Here is a 26,908-nt window from a genome sequence, read left to right on the forward strand (position 1 = left end):
CAGTATGCGGTCACTTTTAGCAAATACTAGAATAACTGAATGTTCCAAAAAAACAAAACAATCAACTGTGATTGTTTTTATTTTACAACTCAAATTATCTTCTGAAAACCTTAGCTACAAACAAGCTAAAATATATCAAGTGCAACTATCATGATCAGGCTAAGACATAGGCCAGTGAACGTTCTAGATCAGGGGCAGGCAACCTTCGGCACTCCAGATATTGTGAACTACATCTCCCATAATGCTTTGATAGTATTATTGATGTGAGAGCATTATGGGAGATGTGGTCACAGCATCTGTATTGCCAAATGTTGCCTGTCCCTGTTCTAGATGCTTGGATACCAACCAACACTGAAGGTGTATGAAACTTACCTCTGCCTCCCTCAGATAGATTCCTTTTCCATCATGGCTCAAATTTTGAAAGAGCTCTGGAAAATAAAAATAAAAAAGAGATTGGTATAAAATATTCAATATGGTTGGAGCAGATTAGTAAAATAAAAATACAAGCAATGAATATTTAAAAAAAAAATGTCTTTCTATAGTTGGCAAATAAATGAGGTCAACCCATGGGAAACTCAGTCCTGGCCAGTACATTATTTAAAAAGCAAATTACTCTATAGTCGAGCATAAAGCTTGGATTTAACCAATGCTACTCTGGACTTTGTGATTTGTAGACTTCTACTTGAAGAACATGGAAGATGCAATTTTATTTCTAAGTCTAGTTTTGTTGCACGCCATTTACCAAGGCTGATTTGCACTTCTAGTGGGAAAATGTCTTCTGGAAAATAATTACATTGTAATGACTGCAACATATAATGATCTAATTTACCTCTATTGATCTCCATCCTCAACATTAAACAGACAAAATTTTCAAAATCGACTTCTAGGGATGAGTTGCCATATCGTAGAAGCATTAGGTTGAAGAATTGATGATTTAATGTAATTCCTTGATTAGAGAAAAAAGAAGAGTTATCAATGGTAGAAAGATTTAGACAATTTCTCAACTAACCACAAAAAACACATCCCTTCCAATATAGATTGTAACTCTATGTGTCCATGATGGATGATCCATGTTTTGTCCTTCTTTATTTTGTTTCTCTAGTGTTCCCGATAGTTGAGGTTCACAGCCAGACCCGTACCTTTCTGATTCCAGTCACAGCATACGCGTGGCCTGCCACTAATCCATTCTCCATTATCATTTCAGGCTAAATGAAAGAGACAAGGAATTTAATAAATGTAGTATGAAACATGGAACACAATACATTTGTGTTTATTCAAATTAATTTACTATTTTATAGTTTCATCTAATTGTGTCTGTAAAGTCTACAAGGGTAAGGATGTCTACTGTCTGCATATCATAACTACAATAATATATAAATTTAAAGAACATTTGCTGTCAATTCCTGGTTCAGTACAGTCTACAGTAAAGTACAACACTTTGTATATTACATATATAAATATAATAAAATACAATTATTTGGTAATTATGTTGATGCAACCATAAGGTTAATAATAATATTAATGATAACGTAATTTGGTAATGATGTTGACATAATCATAAGATTAATAATAATAATTAGTTTATAAGTCCCTCCTGGGGTCTAGATGTTTTACTACCTATACAGTATGTGTGATAGATCATAATATTTATAATACAAATAATAAATATTGCTCTTACTCCGGAGTGAGTCTGGCATCCCATTAAGGACCCACTGTTTGCTGCCCTTAACATGATATTCCAGAGATCTGCGGAGGCTTCGGACAATGTTATGGTGATGTTCACTCCACCGGTAAAATCCACTAATGCTTCAGATACTTCACCAATTTGCGTGTCTTCATAGGAGCCACATAGCCTGAGACACAGGAAGATAACGCCTGCATTAATAGCATATAGATGGAATTCTTTAGGATACCGTCTGATTCACCATGTTAGTTACCTCTGTATAGACTGCTGATTAGTTTTGTTTTATTATAAATTGGAAGCCAAGTGCAAACATTGTTGTTCAAACCTGCATGATGTAAAATGTATAATGCATTAATACCAGACTCAGTATCTGAGGCATACTTACTTAGCATAGGCTTTCTCCAGGAGTGCTCCCCAAAACAAATTCTTTTTGGCACACGATACAAAGATGAGCTTGCCGTTTTGATCTACAGGAAGGCGGTCATCCACTACCACGTCAATCCATTCACCAAAACGCCAGAACTGTGAAGACAACATATTTTATGAGTACACACAAGAAATTCCGTACACAAGGGCAACCCAAGAGTTATCTTCATGAAATTGTGCTGCTTTCCACGTTAAGTAGTGCAGATTGAGCGTACTCACCTTGAAATGGAAGATCCCAGTGTAGTTTTTCTGAAAACTCTGCTTTTGAGGCACAACTTTGGTTAATATATCCTTGTTCAAGGTAAGTGATGATAGGGCAGCCAACATCCAGCAGTTTTGTGTGAGTCCTTGATGTAAATTGAACCTGCTCACATTATCAGCAAAGAACTGAGGATTCTTTACCAGTTCCTGGAAAATTTGAAAAATGTAAGTTTTTTTCTTTTTTTCTTTTCTAATGATATGCATTTAATTCATGCAATGATACACCAGTATAAATAAGCTGTCTATTATCATCTTCTACTAGGCCTGTGGACAAATGGATGATTCATGGAACTATTTATTTTTACGTGGCTGGTTATAATATCCTGTATTGAGAAGACCCTGGCCCATGTAGAACCACTATGATTAATGGAACCTCTATGGTCACCGAATGCATTACCAGTGAATATTCCCTCTGCTTTATCCACTCATGCTAATCAATATTCAATAGATTAGGGAAAATCATGGTTTTACCCCCTTTATACTTCTAGCTATTTTGTGAAGTGTAACACCCCCCCAATGGAACTTGCCTGGCTAGCAACAGAAGTTTCAGGTCCCTGTAGGGGTTTAGACCAGACCTCTCTTCCGCTGGTGGGAAGTAGGTCTGCAACTTTTTGGGTATTACTGTCTACATTCATAACAGGACTGGCCCTTTTGCGGTCAGCTGCCCCCCATTTTTACCAAAAGAGCCAACTTCCTGTCTCTATAGGAAGAGGAAGGATTAGATTTAAAAGTCACTATTCATCCATGTTCCCAGGTTTGACGATACCTCCAATGATCCAGGTCAAGCTACTGTTATCTGGCAATGCCTCCACAACTATTGGAAGCATGCAGCAGGTATGGCAGACAACCTTTCTCTCATCAGCTGTTAATCATAAGCATGCTGAAGTTTTTGTAGTAATAGTCCAGATATTACTACTGCTATCGACTTACATGTGGCCTTTTCCATGTGACACATGGTGGAAGATTCTGTAAAAGATTTTCACTTCCAATGGATGTTAAATCTGCTGGAAAGGCATCATCTTCAAATAAGTGCTTACACTTCAAATGCTTCTCTACAAGGGTCTGGTAGTCTTGGTTTTGAATCCTTAGAGACTTCTTAAATGTCTCAGTGCGTAAAATCTGTCCGGACGTCTTGGCTTGTTTGGTTTTGAAAGTCAATCGAGGCATTGTGAAATTGAGTTTAACCACCCCAAATCTTGTAACAGCAACCACCAGTATACGTTGTCAAGGTTGCCTCTCGGTAGCAAGTCTTCTCCGATTAAAATAAATTGTAATACACTATTAGTATATATTTCACTTTTACATCATTTTACATTTAAAAAGATAAATAAAAGAAAGCATATGCTAACATATATAAAAATTATACATTCATTTATTAGATTGTTAGATAATTAGATTATTTTCTAGGAAGTATTTTTTTATTAAATACATTTTGTGGAACTACAACTATTCACAAAATGCACAGTAGATACAAATAGATTATATTTGACTATTTGCTCAATAGTCAATTATAGCAAAAATAAAAAAAAAAAGGTTAAAAAATAAATTGCCTGTATAAACAATACTGGTTAAAAAAAACTGCACCCAGTAGATTATACCAATAAGATAAGCACCTACCAAGATAGCTGGTCTTTTCAGGTTGCAATTAATTATAAGCGGCCTGTTTCTGCATCTTCTCATTGTTAGAATATAAACACTCAGTCCACAAACCATGCTGATAAATGAATGAAGTCAATGTATATATACAGTGACAGCTCAATGTGTCTGTGACTTAGATAGAATTCCTGATAACTCAGCTCTGAGAAACTCCACCCATTGTCTCACTGAGAGAAACACTGAACACCTGAAATATCACGTACACATTCTTTCCTACAGAATAAAAATAATCTGCTTGATGACAGTGTACAGAAAAACCTCAGGGCAAACAATTGCAGAGCACAGAATAAAGCATTCAAATGGAAAAAAACACGAAAGCAATCATTTTTATCTATTCAGGTTTCAATAATGATGTCATTGTCTTTAAGGGACACTATAAGCACCTAGACCTGATCAGCTCACTGAAGTGGTCTGGGTGCAGTGTCCCTAACCCCCTTAGTCCTGCAATGAAAAACATTAACATTTTTCAGAAAATGCAATGCTTACATTGCAGCACTAAGACAGCATGTAGTGGCTGTCTATCAGACAACCACTGGAGACAAATCCTGGAGTTTACCGGTCCCCTTAATGACACTGGACGTCCTCACGCTCTACATAGGGACATTCAACATCAGTGAAATCCCATACGAAAGCATTGATTTAATACTTTCCTATGGGAATGGCCTAATGTGCTCATGCATTTGCCATGCATGCACATTAGCCCCCATCGGATGATGTCGGAGGAGGCGGAGTGTCGACCCAGCGCTGATGTCCATCAAGTGAGTAAATAACTTTTTTTTTTAATCCTTTATTTACTGGAGGGGGGGGGGGGGGGGAGTCGTTAATACATATTTGTATTCCCAACACTGTAGTATCCATTAATGACCAGACCGCTTTTAAAAATTTTTTGTGGGGGACCAGGGCTGTTTTTTACATGTCTGCGGTGTTTGTGTTTAGCTGTAGTTTTCCTCTTACTCATTTACTGTACCCACACATATTATATACCGTTTCTCACCCTTAAATGGTCTAAAGATACAATTATTCCCATTATATCATATAATTTACTATAAAAATTAAAATAAAATATGATGAAATGTCTTTTTTTTTTTTTATTCTTTATTTTAGCTGTGCAGTGTTAATTACAAGCTTTGGTATTGACTTTATAACTTATAACAAGAGGTGTAAAGACAATGTTTAAACAAGTAAGGTCAAGATGTACTGCACTTTTTATCTTTAAGAAAACCAGCTTAATCACATTAGGCGAATACATTACTAGTAAGGTCATAGAAACATGCAAACTGGTAGCAGCTTAAACTAGAGGCAGCTAAAGTAAACAACCAGGCTTAATGTAAGAGATTATTATAGAGTCGTACAGGGCTTTGTTGCCACTGGGTCTATCACGAATAGGGAGCAGACTTATGGTATATGGATGCGAGCACGTTTTACATGGCAAATGGCGTCTGTTAGTCTCTGGTTCAGCATGTGGACCCATTTGCAGCGAGTGGAGCGTGGTCAGCCTACCCCACTAGTCGGCAGGTGCAGGGTGTATGTTGAGAGTTCACTTGGGTTCTGCTTTCCCATCACGGTCTCGTGCCGGAGTAAGTGTGCTGGCATCATGTGGGTAGGGTACGTCGGGTGCAAAGTGTCGTGCTTGGTTGAGAGTTTCTTCCGCCCCTTGGCCCACAGTGAGGTCTCCTCTGTGGGTCTGCTGATTCGGGTGCACCTGGTGGTCGGGTTCTTTATTCCCCCAGAGAGGGCAGAGGCTCGGAGTGATGCAGTACGTTGTCTGTGCTTGTGTCTCCATGCCCGTTGTTGCTGGGTCGGGGCAGCGCTGCGAGTGGCTCTCGGTCCTGGCGGATAGGGAGCTTTATGAGGAGGCTTTTGGGCGCCTGGATCGCCCTGCTTGGGTTCCTGCTGTGTCGGCTTTGTGGCGTGAGTGGTAGATGGCTGTGGTTGCTTGCCGAGGCGACGCCAGAACTTCTGGCAGATTACCTCAAACTTGGCATTAAACGCTTCTCTCCACTGCCGTATCTCCAGGGTGTCCGCTGCTGTGGCCATCTTGTCTTCGCCACGCGGCTTTCAGTGCTTTGTTCGTGTTCCAGATGGATGGTAGGTGTAGGTTCCCAGTGGGGGCCGGGATAACCCCCGCCGACCCAAAGGGGGGGGGAACAGGGCTCCTGAAGTGAAGCACCTCGAGCAAGGCACCCCCTCGGGAGATCGGTCGCCTCTCGCCGCGGTCCGTGCCTGCCCAGGTAGCAGGAGCCTTGGAGAAACACGTCCAGCCGGCTCGGACACCAGGCCCCGCCCCTTCTTTTTTTTTTTTTTTAAATACACTTTTTCTAACTTTAAAAAAAAAAAAAAAAATCGGTTACATATCTACAACCACCAAAAAACACCCATGCTAAATAGTTTCTAAATTTTGTCCTGAGTTTAGAAATACCCAATGTTAACGTGTTCTTAGTTTTTTTGGGAAAGGTATAGGGTAATAAATACAAGTAGCACTTTGCTATTTCCAAACCATTTTTTATTTCAAAATTAACGCAATTACATTGTAACACTGATATATGTCAGGAATCCCTGAATAACCCTTCACATGTATATATTTTGTAAAGGAAGACAACCTAAGGTATTAAACTTGGGGTATTTTGACTCTTTTCATGCAACCATTTTACCACCAATCTATGCCAAATAAAAAAAATAAAAAAATTGACACACAATTTAAGAATACATGTACTGAGAACTTTAAGGGTTACTGCCAAAGAACACCATGATATGTGTTCAGCAACATCTCCTGAGTACAGTGATACCACTCATGTATAGGTGTGTTGGTTCTCTGGGGGCTAAAAGACCTTATTTGAAGGGTGCACATTCCAGTTTTCCAAATTGGAATTCTCACAGCTGGTCATCATGCACCCATGTCCTATTTGGGACATTTTTGAAGTCGGCCAATGTAATTTACCATCATCAAACCATATATTTTTGAAAAATTGACACCCTAGGGTATTTCAAATGGTTATATTTTAACACTTTTCATGCACTGGTTCTACCATCAGTCTTTGTCAAATTTTTGGGTAGTCATTTTTCTCTCACATTGTACTTTAGGCATGGATTCTTAATTCCTGTTATGTGTTACTGACAAAGAACACCCCGATATGTGTTCAGCAACATCTCCTAAGTACAACAGTGCCCCCAATGTACAGGTTTTATGGGTTTTTGCAAACTTACAGGGGTCAAATGTAGGACTTTCCCCTTTTCCATATTTGCACATTGAAATTTGCCAGATTGGTTTGCGGGGCCTATGCTGCCTTTGAGACCATATAGCAGCCCAGAAATGAAAATTAACCCCATCATGGCATACCATTTGTAAAAGTAGACAACCCACGATATTCAAAATGGAGTATGTCCAGTCTTTTTTAGTAGCCACTTAGTAACAAACCCTGGCCAAAGTTAGCATTTATATTTGTTTTTTTGGATCTGATAATATCAGTATAATAAATGTTACTGCTCTAAAACACTCATATTTGTGTAGAGTATTGTCTCACGAATACAACAGTACCCCTCAAGTACAGGTTTTATGGTGATTTGGAAAGTTACAGGGTCAAACATAAGATTTGCCAATTTCTGTTTTTGTAAATTGCTATTTGCCAGATTGGCTATGTTGCCTTTGAGACGGTATGGCAGCCCAGAAATGAAAATGAACCCCACCATGACATACTATTTGAAAAAGTAGACAACCCAGGGTATTCAAAATGGGGTATGTCCAGTCTTTTGTAGTAGCCACTTAGCCACAAACGCTTGCCAAAGTTAGCGTTCATATTTGTTTTTTGCATTTTTTTTACCCAAAAACTGCACTTTTACTGGTGATTTCATTGTCGTAATAAGTTTTACTGTTTTAAACACTCATATTTGTGTTGATCAAAGTCTCCCGAGTATAACAATACCCACCATGTACAGGTTTTATGGTGTTTTGGAAAGTTACAGGGCCAATATAGGGCTTGCCCAATTCAGTTTCCCAGATTGGTTTGCTGGGTCTGTGTTGCCTTTTGAGACCATAAGGTAGCCCAGGAATGTGAAATAACCCCATCATAGCATACCATTTTCAAATGTAGACAACCCAGGGTATTAAAATGGAGTATTTCCAGTCTTTTGTAGTAGCCACACACGCTGGCCAAAATTAGCGATTTTATTAGTTTTTTATAAAATGTTTTATTTTTTAAAATGTATATTATATATATATATAATATGTGCGTGTGTACACACACACACACACATATATTTATACATACATATAAATATATATAGACACACACACACATATAATTGTCTGCAATAAGCAAAGCCTGATTTCAGAATTATCAAGCCCCAATACTGCTGTAAAAAAGCCTGATATCCAAGCTGAATCGATATCTCCAAAAATGCTCCAGAACTGGTGAACGTTGTTGGAGAAACTCTCACTGTGCGTCTGACTTTCTCCACTATAAATTTATGCTGCGCTCATACAGCTTGGCTCTTTCCTCTGCAAAAGTAATTTACTTCAATACACTCATAACCACACTCTCCCATTCCCATGAACCCAAACAACTATTTCACACATTTAACTCTCTTCTCCGCCTTATTGTTCCTCCTCCACCTACTAACTTGACCGCCTCAGACTTTGCAACTCACTTCACTGCCAAAATCTCTACAATCAGGGAAGAGATCTCTCATCTTTCTTCTTCCCCTTTCAATACTTCCCCTATCCTCACTCCCTCTGCTGTTCTATGTTCATTCACACCCGCTACAGCAGAAGAGGATTCTGCTCTGCTCCAGTCCTCCCGTCACACTACCTGCTCCCTAGATCCAATTCCCTTGCATCTCATCCGTACTCTGTCTACTTCTCTTTGTCTACCTCTCACTAAAATTCTCAATTTCTCTCTCTTCTGTGGCAAATTTCCACCGCACGATAACCCTAATTCTAAAGAAGCCCAACCTTGACCCTAACTCCCTGTCCAACTACCGTCGTCTCTCGATACTGCCATTTGCATCCAAGATCCTTGAAAGAGTTGTGTATGCAAGATTGACAGACTCGAGTCCAACTCTCTGCTAGACCCGCTTCAGAATGATTTCGGCGCTAAGCACTCTGTGGAAACGGCACTGACCAAACTTTCCAATGATCTACTCGCTGTAAAATCTCGTGGTCACTACTCTCCTTGACCTTTCTGCAGCTTTTGACACTGTTGATCATCAACAGCTTCTTCTCATCCTCCGCAATATCGGTCTACAAGATATTGCTCTCTCCTGGTGCTCCTCATTCCTCTCCCAGCGTTCTTTCAGTGTTTCTTTCTATGGTTCTGCTTCTTCTCCCCAACTCCTCTCTGTTGGTGTCCCACAAGGTTCAACCCTTGGCCCCCTACTGTTCTCCATTTATACTGCCTCCCTTTGTAAACTCATGAGCTCCTTTGGCTTCCAATATCATTTCTAAGCGGATGAAATGAAAATCTATCTGTCCTCTCCTGATCTCTCCCCATCCCTCTTGACTAGTGTCTCTGACTGCCTCTATGCTATTTCTAACTGGATGGCTGCCCACTTCCTTATACTCAACCTGACCAAAACTGAAATTCTGGTCTTTCCTCCCTCAAGTGTTGCAACTCCTGTGTCTGTCTCCCTCCAAGTCAAATGTGCTAACATCAGCTCCACCATGCAGGCTTACTGCCTAGGTGTTCTCTTTGACTCCGACCTCTCCTTCACGCCTCATGTTCAGTCTATCGCCAAATCCTGCCACTTCCATCTCAAAAACATTGCTTGCATCCGACCCTACTTAACACCAGATGCGACTAAGGTGCTGGTCCATTCCACTGTCCTTTCTCACCTTGACTACTGTAATCCGCTCCTAAGTGGTCTTACGTGCTCCCAACTTGCGCCATTACAGTCCACAATGAATGCGGCGAGGCTCATTTTCCTGTCCGCCCGCACAGCCCACTCCTCATCCTTCTGTCGGTCCCTACATTGGCATCCTGTAAGATTTAGGGCTCAATTTCAAATTCTGGTCCTTGCTTTCAAATCTTTACATAATTCTGCTCCCACCTATCTATCCTCCCTAATACACAATAATGTCCCGTCTAGGCACTTAAGCTCTGCTGAAGACTTAACTCTATCTTCTGTCCGTACTCCCACCTCTGATGCTCGCCTTCAAGACTTCTCAAAGGCTGCACTGTTCCTGTGGAACTCACTTCCCTACTCTATTAGATGCTCACCCAGTCTCCACTTCTTCATAAAATCATTAAAACCCACTTCTATTACCTATATATGTATAATTATATTATAATTAAAGCATTTTAGAATATATTCTGTGTATATGTCTCAAAGTACACTTATAATGAAATCATATATATGCATTATATATGTATAACATATCAGAAAATGCTTTAATTATTTTATAATATATAATATATTTTTTTTTTTACTTTTTAGCAGCCTGAGGGACTGCCTGACAGCTCAGACAGTCCCCCTGCTGGCAGCTCCATAGACTCCTATTGCATGCGATTTTTTTTTAAAATGTATTTATTATTTTTATTATATATATATATATATAATTAACGTTATTCTAAGTGTATTTTAATATTCATATATGTATTAAGGCAATTTTGCCTGTATTTGTGGGAGGTGCTTGGTATCCACTCCTAGCCTACTTAAGGCATACCCCTTACCTTGCTCCTTACCGTTCGAGGTCAGCGTTGAATGAGGATCCACTTCCGGGTTCTCTCAGATGCCATCTTGATTTTTCACTATCCACGAGTTTTCCGCGGCAAGCTGTGTCCAGGAATCCTGTTTCAGGCCTTTCCGTCCGTCCAGCTTCTTCTGACCCCGGTCACCGTCGTAGATCGCGTCCCAGGGACTCCTTAACCGTAAGTTAGACCTACCTGTCACGCCAGGATCGGTTCCCACGGCGTCCGGTACAGCACGGGTCCTCGCTTTACGGTTTTTCCCTGTTATGTCGCAAATTGAACAAGCCGTTCGCGGTTTCATTTTGTGCGGTATTCGGCTAAATCAGTATATTAGTTAAAGGTTGTCATTTCGCATAAAACTGTTCCGTGTTACAGTGAAACAAGTTATCCTTTCGGTTGTCTCGCGGTTCGGCACTTGTTCATGATATGCTTAAACACGCTTGCTCGCATAAAAATTTCATGCGTATAAACTGTTCGTCTCACCTTCTGTTTCCCTTGCCATAGGGTTTCGTTTTTTCTTGCTAATGTATTACGCATAAATCCTTTCGTGGATTACATTCATCATTTCATGTATATACCATTCGGTTAATGATTTGCTTTGATTACATAGATATAGATTAATTCTATTACTGTTTAACCCCTTAAGGACCAAACTTCTGGAATAAAAGGGAATCATGACATGTCACCCTTAAGGGGTTAAAGGTATCAGTATTGTATTAATTTTTATACAAAACCAGCTCACATATCTGTACGGATCATTTTGACTCCCACGCTTTCAGGGGTTTTCCATACTTATCCATTTCAGTCAAGTTGGTTCAGCCTACAATTACAGGCCTCATTTCTGTGTTTTAAACTACGACACAAAATATACATAAGGATACAGTTTCCTTTTCCAAGTAATGAATTCTCGGGTTGAATCACACGTACTGATCCAACCAATCATACGTCTTTTACATTACAGTAATATTATATACAAATTTACATCACTTTAAGAATTGTTTTCATCCCTGCCCCTTTGTTGTTAGTCAATTATATATCAACATAACGCTTTACATATAGGCCACGGCCTCCCTCACCCTTTTTCACTTGACACCCATCATACATCCCCCCCTGTTTTAGCCAGAATTTTGCATTAAAGACACGGCACCACTTTGCCTTGGTAACACATTTATATTGTCATGGTATATCACTACACTTTATTTACCAATTAAAACTCCACAATCAAGCCCTTAAAAAATACCGCTGGTACGGGCTACACAGTCTACATCATTCCCACACAGTCCACACTCACTATATTACCCTTTTTTACCCGTTTCAGGCTGTCCAGGTTTATATATATTTCACCACACAAATTCGCTGTGAGATATTCATACTACCAGGTACGTACGCCTGCTCATATGGTATTCTGCCATACATTGCATTTCTCCCCCCTAGGTTAGAGTACTGGCAATAGGGTCCCAGGCTTCCCAATAGGTATTTACCCCTTCTTGGCATTTGCCATCAGTTAGTGGTTCCGCAAGGCCAACACCCCGCCTCAACGTTTCGAAGGCAAACACCCATCGGGCCACGTGTGCGCTAGTCGCCTCGCCTGTCGCATAGAGAGGGCCTCACCTGTCACTCCCTTTCCCTGTTTTTCTGTGTTACAGTCACCGAGAGGCCTACAATTCCTGCCACTACGACGGGTGGCCTCAAATCCCCTTGCGCCAACGCATAGATAGAGGCTCTCAAGCCACTTGGCAACTAGTAGGGCCTCACCTGTCACCAAATAAGTGTAATGTTTCGCCATCCGGCTTAGCTAGCCTGCCAGTACGATCTTGGTGGTTTTCCTACACTAATTAATTGTTTTGTTTTTAGTATGTCTCAGGAAGGGGTAGATGATTTCTCCCTGCCTAGCACTCCGGCTAGAGCTATCACTCCTACACAAGGAGGAGAGGTAACTAGTCCAGCATCGATCAGATCCTGGGCGATCCCTCGTATAACTACGGAATTGAGGAGACGACAAATCCCCTACCCCGCTACAGCGAGGAAAGCAGAACTTGTCAAACTGCTACGTACTTCAACTAACAACATGGATGACGGGGAAGGACCTATCCAGTCCAACCCAGGAGACATACATTCCATGTTGTCATCACTCGTGGCGTCCATGAGCAAGGTCAACTCCAGGCTGGAGAAACTTGAGTCGGTCACCACGGCCCTTACTCTAGCAGGGCCACCTGCTGTTGCTTCACAAGCACCAGCCGACTTGCTATTAGTTGCTCCAGCCATCACCCTTGTTGACCAGGAAGTTAGCCCTGCTCATATGATCCCTGAGCACATAAAAAGAGATCTCCTGGAAGGTAAAGACGTCAACCTGGCTTCCCTGTTGATTGCCTCCCAGGATATTGTGGAGACTTATGCTTATGATGATGTGTCTTTTGTTGTCAGATCGCCCGCCTAAACAGGAAACTGACTATCGATATAGACAAAATAGGAGAGCGCAGATCTTAAAAGTAAATAAAGCTAAATATAAATAAGAACGTGAGTAAATTCAGCAGCTATACACATATAAAGATCCTTAAAAACTTTACACATAATATATCAACAAAATAAAGTGTCAGCGCTATACTTGAAAACCTAATTTAGGTGATCACTCTCAATCTGAAGTAAAACACTTATAAATGCGGATTCATGGAAATACTTCCAAGTGCAATAAATTAAAATACAATAAAACAGACCAGCATAAGAGTAGTACTCAAATAATCATAAAAAGTCTTGCTATAGGGTCCAATAAATCTTGGGTGATGATCTTTTACAGGGTTAAGATTAGTCTTACAGCTATGTCAAGACTAATCTTAACCCTGTTGCACTGTGGGCTTTTAACCTTGAAATGATACATAAAGACCTATCATAGCGTAATACTGCAATTTAATCAAGCAACTATCTTGAGAAAGCCTGGTATTGTGGGCGAAACGCATCGAAGTGTGAACAGCTTCCTGCTGCCAGAGGTGGATGCACGTCTGTCAGCATTGTTTGCCAGCCACAGCCTCCTCTCCGTTTGAATATTCATTTTATCGGATGTGTGCGCTGATGGCAACGGCTGCCAAGCCTCTGTGTATTTTAAAGTTTATATCGTGGTATCTTGGAAATGAGTACCACAACTTGCTGATGTAAGGGTCTTTAATTTGGGGGAAGGGTTTTGTATGTTAACTTGATTAAATTGCAGTATTACGCTATGATAGGTCTTTTTGTATAATTTCAAGGTTAAAAGCCCACAGTGCAACAATGTACCTACAGATGCTGTGACATAGCTGCAAGACTAATCTTAACCCTGTAAAAGATCATCACCCAAGATTTATTGGACCCTATAGCAAGACTTTTTTATGATTATTTGAGTACTACACTTTTTATTGTATTTTATTTTATTGCACTTGGAAGTATTTCCATAAATCCGCATTTATAAGTTGTGATAAAGTGAAGTCAGAGAAGCCATTTAACCCCATGGGGAGTATATGTAGTTTGTGTTTTGTACAACACCAAGCTATGTTCAGTTATGGGCCCCTGGGGTGGAGCATTTGGAGAGAAGGGTGGGCCAATGCTCCACTCCACAGTTTAGTGGTTTTCATGGGAGACATAGATCCAGGCCAGGGTTTTTTGGACTGTCTCCAACCCACTGCTCAGCTGCAGATAATCAGCTGTAGCAGTGGGAATAAACTACTCCCTGCTAGGCAGGTACTGGGGGATTGCTGGCTTCCTCTCAGGAAGCAGGTAGGAGAGAGGGTGTTCTCTCCAGTAAGAGAGTCAAGGAGACCAGGCACTGGGAGTGCTGGCTTGAGGCACTGGGAGTGCAGAAAAGGAAGCAGTCAAGGCTGGCTTGGAGCACTGGAGTGCTGAGAGTGGACAAAGACACTAGGTTGGTTAATCCAATAAATTATGTTATAGTTTAAACCCTGATAGATAGGGACTCTGATGTGAGTTAGTGCTCAGACGAGCTAGGCTTTTTGTTATAGGGATTTGTGTTACATTATTTCATTTATGGTTACATTTGCTGCTGCCTCATGTGTAAATTTACGAATAAAGTTGTTAGGATTAAAAGAAAATAAAAGGACTGTGCATGTTTTTGCCCTAGAGGACCGTGCTATCTACAGACAAGGATCACAAAGTGTTTTACTTCAGATTGAGAGTGATCACCTAAATTTCAAGTATAGCGCTGACACTTTATTTTGTTGTTTGAGGAAACTGACTATCCCCGAGTTCGTACTGGCCTTTGGTATTTACCGGGATGTCATCTGTGCGGTCTATCCCAATAGACGAGAGGAGTTTGATCTTTATATGCACAAGCTGGTAGACCTGGGCAACAAATATGGTGGATCAGACTTTTATGACTACCATAGGTCTTTTTCTGCAAAAGTGTCTGGAGCCTTCTCCCAGTATGGAACAAGATCCAACTGGGGAAGGATTGATACCGTCATATTTTGCAGACACTTTGCAGGTCTAAGAACACCGGCTTGTGCATACTGCTCCTCTACGGCACATACGACAAATTTCTGTCCCAACACGGCGGACGAACATGCCTCCACGCAAGGAGCTAGTTCCTCTAGTGTTCCAGAGAAATTGACCAGAGACAAACTGGGACGCCCGATCAAGTTTCTGGGCAAGTCCCAGGTATGTAATAATTTCAATGTTGCAGATTATTGCATATCTGTTTAAAATGTTTTAGGGCACATGCAAAAACCATGTGTCCAAATAAAATGTACTCTAAGCCTTACCTAACGTCCATTAATATTCCAGTATTTACTGCATTTATGTCACATCACCCGTGTAAACACTTGGTGGACTTTCTTATCTCTGGTTTAAAAGAAGGCTTCCACACGGGTATTCTACACATACCGTCCGGGATTCTGGAATGCCCTAATCTACAATCCGCACAACATACACCCCACAGCTGTTGACACTCTCATAGCCCAATAAGTTTCTGAGGGTTTCTTATTGGGGCCTTTCAAGGCTCCTCCGTTCAAAGAATGGCGCACTAACCCCATTGGTATTGTCACAGGGATATCTTCCCTTAAACAGAGACTCATCATTGACTTGTCTGCACCACACTCATCGGCCAACCCCAGTCTTAATTTCCTCATACCCTCCGAAGAATTCTCCCTGCAATACACCACCATAGATCACGCCATTACGGCTATCATACAAGCAGGGGTCCAAAAGTAGCCCAGCTATTTTCGACACATTTGCCGAAGCATTGTGCTGGTTACTATTGAACATGGCCAGATGCCCTACGGCAGGGGTGTCAAACTCAAATTCATCGGGGGCCGCATCAGCAGTTTGGTCACCCTCAAAGGGCCGGTTGTATCTCACATGCGCACACACACACTGACATACACACTCACACACACTGACAGACACACTCACTCACACACGAACTCATAGACACACTTACACACACACATGCGCACACACACACACACTGACAGGCACACACACACACACACACAAACCCACAGACACACATACTGGAACACACATACACACTGACAGACACACATACTCACATGCACACACACACACTGACATACACACTCACACACACTGACAGACACACTCACTTACACACAAACTCATAGACATACTTACACACACACTAACAGACACACATACTCACATGCGCACACACACACACACTGACACACACACACACACACTGACAGACACACTCACACACACACAAACTCACAGACACACACACTGACAGACACACATACTCACATGCACACACACACTGACAGACACACATACACACTGACATACACACTCACATGCACACACACATACACACAGTTATTAATAAAGTAATTAATAATAAATTAAATTTAAATTTCCCACCCAGCCTCCCTACCTGGAGTGCTGGCGTGGGTCTCTCATTGGTGGTCCAGTGAGGCTGCTGGGAGGCGTGCGGCTGAAGTGGATTAGGAGGCGGCGAGGGAGCTCTGATCTCCCTGACCGGCTCCCTCGCAGGCTGTTTTCTGATGCCGCGGGAGCCGGAATATGACGTCATATTCCGGCTCCCGCGGCATCAGCAAAAGGCGCGCGAGGGAGCCGGTCAGAGAGATCAGAGCTCCCTCGCCGCCTCCTAATCCACCTCAGCTGAATGCCGCGCCGCTCCGGGGATCGAGGAGGTGACCAGGCAGGAGGGAGAACTTCCCTCCTGCCGGTCACTTGAATTTTGCGCCCCCAGAGCCGGTGCGCCCTAAGGACGCGCCGGCCCTGGCTACACGGGCCACATGACGAGGTCTGGCAGGCCGGATTCGGCCCGCGGGCCTTGTGTTTGACACCCGTGCCCTACGGTATTACATTACCTGGATGATTTCTTACTGGTTGAGGAGAATACTTCCCCTCCCAGTAGTCTCAAAGCTACCACCAAGCTATTCGAGCAACTAGGTGTCCCAATCTCCCCTAAGAAAACGGAGGGGCCAGACACGAATATCACATTCCTAGGTATTCAATTAGACTCAACTAGACATGTGCAATTTGTTTCGGTCCGAATATGAATTCGGACGAATTTCGGACAATTCAGACATTCGGTTACTTCCGAATGTCCGAATTGCCGAGGTTCCGAAATTACCGAATATCCGAAGTGTCGAAGTGCCGAAGTTGCCGAAGTGTCAAAGTGCCGAAGTTCCGAAGCACAGTATTGCCTAAGTACTAATATACTTACCCAGTGAAAGAAGAAGAATGTTACATTTTAAACAATTTTACATAAAAAGTATACAAACATAGCCAGGATTCAGCTGCAAGCATTTGCAACACTTACAACAATCAAGTAACATACATTCATATAAAATGTAAGTTACTTGGCCAGTCAGTGTAATGACAGGAATGAATAAGTAGATAACTCCCTAATTCCCACGGTATTAGGGAGCTATCTACTAAAAGGCTGAAAAACCTAATTGGTCTTTCAGCCAAATTTACTAATACTAAGTAAAGATTACTTAGTATTAGTAAATTATGCCCCTACTCGCTATACCGTGAGTAGGGGTATGTCTATTAAACAGTGAACAGCCTGTGGCTGCTCACTGTAAAAAAAAAAAAAAAAAATACGGTCAAACTAAAGGGGGGACCTATTGCCCCCCCCCAGCCCCCACCCCTGAGCGGCGGGTGGGGGCCCTAATGTAAAATAATGGGGGGGACCTATTGTCCTCCCCCCGGGCACCTACCCCTGAGTGGTGGGTGGGGGCCCTAAATCAGAATAAGGGGGGGACCTAATGTCCTCCCCCCTCCCCCCACCCCCAAGCAGTGGATGGGGGCCCTAAATTATGATAAGGGGGGACCTAATGTCCTCTCCCGTGGCCCCTACCCCTGAGCGGTGGGTGGGGGCCCTAAATACTAATAAGGGGGGGGACCTAAGGTCCTCCCCCCTGGCCCCCACCCCTGAGCGGCGGGTGGGGGCCCTAAAAACAATGTCCCCCCCAGGTGACTAGGGGTCCCCAAACCCCTAGTCACCTCTCCCCCCCCCCCCTTCCCAATAAAAATGATCCCCCTACCTACCCCTCTCACCCTAAAAATAATGAGGGGGGACCTTTAACTATGTACCTGTAAAAAAAAATAAAACTTACCATTCGATGTTTTCTTTCTTCTAAAATCTTCTTTTTTCAGCCCCAAAAAAGGCCAAATAAAAAACCATAATAACCGACGCAATTATAAAAAAATAATAATAAAAAAAATAATGCTTCTTCACCCATGGAGGGCTCCACGCAGACTGAGCTCCGCAGGGCAGGGGAAGGCTTTTAAAGCCTTGCCCCGCCCTGCAATTAGACTCAGAGCACTCTGATTGGTGGGTTTAAGCCATCCAATCAGAGTGCTCTGACAGGTAAATGAAGAGACTGACAGGTAAGTCTCTACATTTACCTGTCACAGCACTCTGATTGGTTGGTTTGAAATCCACCAATCAGAGTGATCTGTGCCATTTTACACAGCGAGGGAAAGTTCTTTGGAATTACATAGAATGTGTCAATTGTACAACTAATATCTGGCAACAATTTTTCAATATTCCATTTTTTCCATATATTCTTCAAAAATAGAAAATGCTTTTGAGAACTGTTATTACAATAACCTCCTCCATATTCCTTATATTGTTTTGTTTTAAGAAATAAATATTAACAGTGAGGAAGAAAATGTATGCCCAATATTGGCTGGTTAGAGCAGTGGAACCATATAACCAGAAAACCTGCTCAAACCACCAAATTTGTAAAACTCTCTAAAAAAAAAAAAAAAAAACACAGGCACTTTATAAATGCTAATAATAATTATGATATTCCTTGGTTTCCTTTTATGTAATCTTATAACTCAATAACCTCTGCTTTGCTGTGTCTCTGATTCAAGATTAATAATATGTGGTATTATTACCCTTACCCAAATGGTGTCATTAAGTCTCCAGTCTGACAATAACCAGACCAGAGAGCCCTGACGGCCCTCAGCGGACCAGGGGCACGGTCGGTGTGGACGCGCAGACACAGGGCGGGACCCACCAACCACGCACCACACTCTCAGGCCACTAATAGAGAGAAAGTGGAACGAGCGAGGGCACTGAGAGGAGGTAACACCACCACACCCGCACCAGCACAACCACGAGACAACACCTACACAATACACCACGCGACAACACGAACCCCCCACCCTGGGCCAAAACGGTCAACCCCAACCAGAAAGAAGACACCTAGATCACCAACAGATCAGTGCAAGAGTGGGGACAGAACAGGAACCAGGCCCACAGGGGGCACAGCCCCCAGACCCGCACAACACACCAAACACCATCCACATTACCCCACAACCCTCGACCCATTACCCCTAGACGAACCCACCCAGCTCCAAACAGAAAACACGCGAGACCTTTAAACCACTGATGCAACAAAACTAACAATGGAAAACCGTAGTCCCTAGAACCAAACACAGAACACTAGACAAGGCTACCTAACCAAAGGAGTCACCCGACAATATGCTAACAGGCACTCCGAAAAACCAGGGGTACCTCACATAACCAAAGTCTTGAGGATGGGCCCTACCGGAACCAACAAGACCTGACCGCACATTGACCCTAGAACCAGGCACACAAATAAGTAATAGGGCAAGGGTCAGCGCAGGTAGCAGCCTACCCACGACCAAACCCGACCTCGGCTCCGAGTAGACGAGCCCGACCTGAGACGCAGGGATTATAAATTGTGATTGCATTATGTTACCCCTACCCACCCCTTCCCCTTCTTTTTCTTCTGTACCCCCTACCCACACATTACTGAAAACGAAAAATAAAGAATTTATAAAAAAAAAAAAGTCTCCAGTCTATAAATATGCATAAGGCTTTCTGACTGATTGAGGGTGTATATGAATACATATGTTAAATGGCTCTCAACGTCAACAGGGAAGACAGTGCTACAATAAATAATATATTAGAGAGGTTCGCATAAAATCTTGTGAATATTTTGAAGCATTGAGAATCCACTTAACCCCTTAAGGACACATGACATGTGTGACATGTCATGATTCCCTTTTATTCCAGAAGTTTGGTCCTTAAGGGGTTAAATTGCTTGGGACCCAAACTTGGGTCCAGACTCAGTGGTGAGCACTTTTGGTTTCTACATGCATTTAAAACAAAGTGCAATTTACGTTCAGTTCTCCAGAAGCGTTTATTGTTTGCATAGATAATATATCCTCATTTGATATGATTATTAAAAATATATATCCTTCTCTGGGCTTTTATTGCAATGCAATACGCTAGATAGAAATGTTTCCAGTATTAAGGGGACACTATTTCATCTCATTCAAGTGGTCTGGGTGCACGATCCCAGTCCCACTTAGTCCTCCAATGTAAATCATTGCCGTTTTAAAGAAACTGCAATGATTGCCGTGCAGGACTAAGACTACTTATAGTGGCAGTCAATCAGAGAGCCACTACAGGCACTTGCTGGTGGATTACTGACTTTGGTCACCTAACAGACGATGGACGTCTTCACACTTTGCATGAGGACCTCCAGCGTCAGTAAATTCCCCAAAGGAAAGCAATGAGGCAATGCTTTCCTCTGGGGAGGGCCTATAGCACTCATGGTGCTTGCCGCGCATGTGCATTAACCCCTCTGTCGCATGACATGGAAGGAGGCGTAGCGACGACCCAGCACTGAGGGAGAACATCACTGGAAACGGTTGAGTAAACAAAGGGTTTAAACCCTTTACATGCTGGGGTAGCGGGGTTGTGAGGGAGGAGTTCCACAGGAATGGTGCAGCCCGAGCTATTACAGCTATTTAGAGGAACACTGCAGGCACCATAAACACACTATGTCACCATTGGATGCCAGGCTTCTGGGTACCAAGAATCACTACTAAACGGTGAGTAAACCATCTAGGACTTAAGTGGGACCCAGAGCCAATGGATTCTATGCACCATAATCACTTCAAGTTTACACAATGTTTATTTTTAATTTATTCATTTAAATTTTATAGAATAAAAAGTCGTGGACAGTATATAGTATCACTTATCTTGAAATATTTTTTTGCAGGCCCTAAATTATTAGAAAAAAAGGGGGGAAACTATTTGTCTTACATACAATTGTGACAAACATAGATAACTTAAAATTGGTATTTATAAGGAGCCCTGTTGGGGATGACTGGAAGCACAACTTACTAAAAATGGCAACAGAATGTAAGAAGAATGTCTGCATTTAGGCATAAAATACAACCATAAACTCATGTACTCTAAGTAAAAGGGACACTATAGTCACCAGAACAGCTACAGCTTATTGAATTTGTTCTGGTGAGTAGAATCATTCCCTTCAGGCTTTTTGCTGTAAACACTGTCTTTTCAGAGAAAATGCAGTGTTTACATTGCAGCCTAGTGATAACTTCCCTGGCCACTCCTCAGATAGCTGTCAGAGATCCTTTCTGGGTCATATCTGCCTAAAATGCATCCAAACATTCAGTATCTCCACCCTCTGCATGCAGACACTGAACTTTCCTCATAGAGATTCATTGATTCAATTCATCTCTATGAGGAGATGCTGATTGGCCAGGGCTGTGTTTGAATCATGCTGGCTCTGCCCCATATCTGGCTTTTTGTCAGCCTCAGCCAATCCTATGGGGAAGCATTGTGATTGGACCACTTCTGATGATGTCAGCAGACTGCTTGTTTTCACACTGACAGTCATTAGAGATACCTCGAATAAAATGCCATGTTTAACTATGACAAGTGAGGTAAGGAGGCAAGCAGTGTAGAGGGAGTCTTGGTGTTTGATAAATGTAAGTAATCTTTAAAAACAAATTTCTTCACCAAAGCGTATCAATTAAACTGTTAATGGCGCCTTACCTTGCAGTACTAAGAGCTAAAGTGGCCTAGGTGCCTATAGTGTCCCTTTAAATCATTTACTTCTGAAATATAGGTATTTGAACAGGTTTTATTGCAATATTTGTAATACTTATGTAATGCTAAGTGGCAATAAGAGATACAATTCACCCCACTCCCCTACCTGAATGAATGGGAAGTAGAATCCTCATACTTTGCTTTACTGTTTGGAAGGAGTAGAGCTGTCATTTTCAACATCAAATGGGTGGACTGAAGTCTTGGCAGATAATATGTTGCTCTACAGGTTGATAATCATTCCTAGAGTATAAATATAGGCAAATAAGGCGTATGGACTAAATTTCATTGTACGAAGCAAATTAAAGCACAACTGTGTTTAAATGATTCTAGTAGTGAAGGGGTTAAAATCATGTTTTCTAGAATGGTTTAAGGAAACCAAGAAGCAATCTATCATGCCACTTTTAATCCTGGAAAGCTCAACCTGCTTTTATTTGTTTGCAACAAAGCAGGTGTTCTATCAGATTACTATACCTCGTCAAATTTCTATACCGGAAGTGACGCGGCCGCACCGGGTGTGACGCAGCCGCACCGGACATGACGTTTCGGAGCAGGAGAAGGAGGAGCAGAGCGCCGCGCAGGCACAGAAGAACAGGTAGGATTAATTTTCTACCACGGTACTGTGATGTAATTCCAGTAAAATACAAGTTTAGCAGGCTAAGATTGCCACAAGGCATATGTATGTATATGTGTTTGTAAGTATCAGTTGGTTAATTACACGTAGCTAAGATACTGTTATCACTGTACTGACCAGGTGCAGGAATGTAAGAACTGGAATTACGCGTCCCTCTCCTTTGTATCAGATGAGCCACGTGGTTAGACCGGATGGATGAGTTTAGACTCTATTCATTAAATAGGTTAAGGGTATGTGTGGGTGTAGTTAATTGTGGGAGGAGCTACAGTGCTATATAAGGAATGTACTCTATGTATTCAGTACTCAGACTTTGCTGTATTTTGGTGACGCTAGTCCCTCTGAGTCCCGATCGGTGATCCAATAAAGAATCTCTTCCTTCCTGAAGAAACCTGTGTCCATCTCTCTGTGCTTGGCTTCCGTCAGTTTCTCCGGTATCATTTGGTGCATTGGCCGGGAAGCTCATCGTTCAACGGTAGCTGAGAGGCAGAGGCGTGAGACGGTCTATCTTTGCCCACGTTCTCTACGGCTGCACCCCTGAACTTCTGCGTGGACCTCCCTTCGTCTCGGCGCCACTGGTCTGTTGTCCAGGAGATCATCGGCCTCTACGTGAGAAGTGCTGGGGTGTCCCCGTCGATGAGTGTGAACTCAGGTTCAGGAACGAGGAGGTAAGATAACTGCTGTTTTAGACGGCAGGACCCACTAGGGGTATACCGATTGTGCGGTAGGCCCAAAGGGGTTTTGAATCTGTGTATCTGCCCCCTCTGTCGGAGGGAAGGAGCGAAGGCGCACCGCTCGATCGAACGCTCTTTAGTCAGACCGTTTGATTTGGTTAGTCAGGCGGGGTCCTGGTGTAAATAGCCCTAGCCGGACACCGGTGTCTTGTCTAGACTAGCGTTCTAGGGTGTATATTACGTTCGCTAGGTCGGAGGGACCGGGAGACTAAGCGGCGCCTGTGTAAATTCGGTTCGCTAGTTCTCATCCTATCTGGGCTAAGTGGGAAGGCGTGTAAATTTGGAACCCACTAGACTTTTGATAGTGCGACTAAGAGGCGCCTGTGTAAATTCGGTTCTCTAGCTCGCTATATATGTGGTGATTGGGCAGTGTGGCTAACCAAAACGGGTGTATATAGTTTTAGGTAGTCCATTCAAGGTACTGGCCAATAGTTTAGTTGGGAATTGTAAATGTGTTAACGATTGTTTTAGTAAAGTGTATATCTTGTTAGATAGCGCGAGCTCAGCCGTCTAGCGAGAGTGTTAATAGTGTGTTGCTGTATTATAGTGCACGGTACCATAACCCTGTATATTTACTGACATTATATAATAAGTACTAATCATTGTCGTCCATTGCATGTTTAACACCATAACCACTAATAATTGTATTGTGACCTTAACTTGTGCTTTGACCTATGCTAACCGTACTGTAACCGCTATTTGTAAAAGACGATGTTACTGGGGTGTGTTATAGACGGGTAATTCGTATATAGAGAATTATAGCGTGGGTGACTGTATAGTTACGCCAAAGGGCATAATATTGATTATATAGTGACTGGTGTAACAGCTGTGTGTGTACGGGAATTCCCTGAGTGTTTATTGTTATTGTGTACGTTTCACTTGGTAACCGTACCACGTGGTGCTGTTGCCAGAGGAAACGGGTGTGACTGTTGAATAGTACGCGTGTATAGTATTCGTTGTCGACGACGTTCCATTGTTAAGTATGGGTGCGTCGCAGTCAACGATTCCGGATCCCTTAGGATGTATGGTTAAGAATTTTAAAAAGGGATTCAAAGTTTGTGATTTTGGGGTTAAGATGTCCCCTGTACGTTTGGTCACTTTGTGCACTAGGGAGTGGCCTACTTTGGTTGCGGCATGGCCGCCACGTGGCAGTTTGGATCCAACTCTGGTACAGCGCTTACACGTGGCTGTATCAGGTAGGCCTGAACTTTACGGCCAGTTTCCTTATATTGATTGTTGGAGACAGGCCGTAAATGACTCGCCAAAATGGCTCCAGACATGCCACGAGGAGCAGTGTCGCCTCATGGTAGCTAGGACTTGCTCGTCCACTAGGACTGGTGTTAGGCCCATTTTGGACACGCCCCCTGAGTCCGAGATCCCTTTGCCGCCCCCTTACTTTCCGTTAAGAAGAAGTGACGCAAACGCAGGAAGTCCTGCACCCCTCCCCTCATTACCCTCATCCACTTCCGCTTCCTCCTCCAGTACAGGATCCACCCCCCCTCATACTAAATCTCCCCTTCCGGAACCAGAATCCACCCCCATTAGAAACGAATATCCTGATTTGGCGCCACTTCAGACTTCCGGTCAAGCTTCATCTAGCTCGGCTCGAAGTGTTTTATTTACGACCTTTTCCCAAAACCGACCTCCCACATCCCCATACCCTATCTCTCCCCGACCGGAACCCATGACTGACGCCTCTCTACGTAGCCCCATCCAAACCCGACAGTTGACTGGTGCCCAACAATTAAAGCACTATCAGATGCCTCTTCGTCTGAATCCCGGGTCAGCTTATATCGATGCCGCAGGTCAAATGGCACACGCTGACCCAGTCTTCGTATATGTCCCTTTCACCACTACCGACCTTTTAAACTGGAAGACCCATAATTCCTCGTATACTGAGAAACCACAAGCCATGACTGATCTGTTCACCTCAATAGTACAGACACATAATCCGACATGGGCTGATTGCCAGCAGTTACTAATGACTTTATTTAACAATGAGGAAAGGACAAGAATAAATCAAGCAGCCATTAAAGCATTAGAGGATAGAGCCCGTGCTTTGAACCAAGCTAATCCAGCAGCATGGGCCGCAACACATTATCCCAACACTGATCCCGATTGGAACGTAAATGGTGCTGATATGGTTCAACTCAGAGCCTATAGAGACGCTATAATTGCTGGCATGAAAGCCGGAGGAAAGAAAGCCATTAACATGTCGAAGACAGTTGAGGTGATCCAGAAAAGCGATGAAGCGCCCAGTGTCTTTTATGACCGATTATTGGAGGCATACCGCTTGTATACCCCCTTTAATCCGGAAGACGCAGACAATTCCCGAATGGTTAACTCCGCCTTTGTCAGCCAAGCATACGGAGATATTAAGCGCAAGCTACAAAAGTTAGAAGGGTTTGCAGGTATGTCCATCACCCAACTAATGGAGGTAGCAAATAAGGTCTATATGAACAGGGATACAGAAAGTAAGAAAGAGGAAGAGCGCAAGATGCGTAAAAAGGCTGATATGCTAGCGGTAGCGATCGCAGGCGTAGATAAACGGGGCCCAGATAGAGGCAATAATAGATGGAGTAGGGAGCCTTTGAGTAGGGATCAATGCGCGTATTGCAAGGAAGAAGGGCATTGGAGGAACGAATGTCCGCAAAGAGAGCAGTACGAGAGAGACCAACCCAGGGCAGGCTACGGAAACTTTAGAGGTAGAGCGAGAGGTAGAGGAGGCCCCGGAGGGAGTAATGGTTATAGAGGGAGTAATGGGAACAGAGGAAGTGTTAGGGAAGACAGGTATATTCCAGCAGCGCAAAGGTCTCGCGATAGAGAAGGTAGGGACTTTGTAGGATTGGCTGACACTGTCATGGAGGACTATTGATACCGACCGGGCTCCATCCCCCTTGGTCGAGCGGAGCCTATGGTCGATGTATCAATAGGGGGGAAAAGGAGTGCGTTCATGATCGACACTGGTGCTGAACATTCAGTGGTGACTAATCTAGTTGCTCCTCCATCTGGAAGGACTATTACTGTGATAGGAGCAACTGGAAGAAGTGCTGAAAGACCGGTTCTTAAAAGTCGACTCTGTACATTGGGAGGCCACGTAGTAAAACACCAATTCCTTTATATGCCTGAATGTCCAGTCCAATTGCTGGGACGTGATATGCTATCCAAATTACAAGCGCAGATTACGTTCCTACCAGATGGAACAACATCCTTAAAGTTTAATGGACCTTCAGGTATTATGACTTTATCCGTACCAAAGGAAGAAGAGTGGCGACTTTATACAGTGTTGACTAGCCAAAACCCTAGGAGTGATGAGACATTGTTTAACATACCAGGAGTTTGGGCAGAGAACAACCCACCAGGACTGGCCCGCAATATTCCACCAATAAAAATTGAACTGAAACATGGGGTTTATCCAGTGAGCCTAAGACAATATCACATTCCGCAGAAGGC

General features: G+C 42.9%; 1 protein-coding gene across 1 annotated transcript; it reads right to left on the minus strand.

Moving 5' to 3' along the window:
- Positions 1–1,121: 1,121 nt before the first annotated feature.
- Positions 1,122–22,268, minus strand: LOC134586442 (calpain-14-like). The gene is made up of 6 exons (XM_063441952.1): positions 22,200–22,268; positions 3,302–3,620; positions 2,330–2,518; positions 2,070–2,206; positions 1,679–1,853; positions 1,122–1,205 (listed from the first exon to the last, which is right to left on the minus strand). The coding sequence occupies exons 2-6, from the start codon at positions 3,536–3,538 to the stop codon at positions 1,122–1,124; spliced, it is 822 nt and encodes a 273-aa protein (XP_063298022.1). The 5' UTR covers positions 3,539–3,620; positions 22,200–22,268.
- Between the last annotated feature and the right edge of the window lie 4,640 nt (positions 22,269–26,908).

Source organism: Pelobates fuscus, chromosome 2 (genome assembly GCF_036172605.1).
Source record: "Pelobates fuscus isolate aPelFus1 chromosome 2, aPelFus1.pri, whole genome shotgun sequence".
In the NCBI taxonomy this organism is placed as follows: domain Eukaryota; kingdom Metazoa; phylum Chordata; class Amphibia; order Anura; family Pelobatidae; genus Pelobates; species Pelobates fuscus.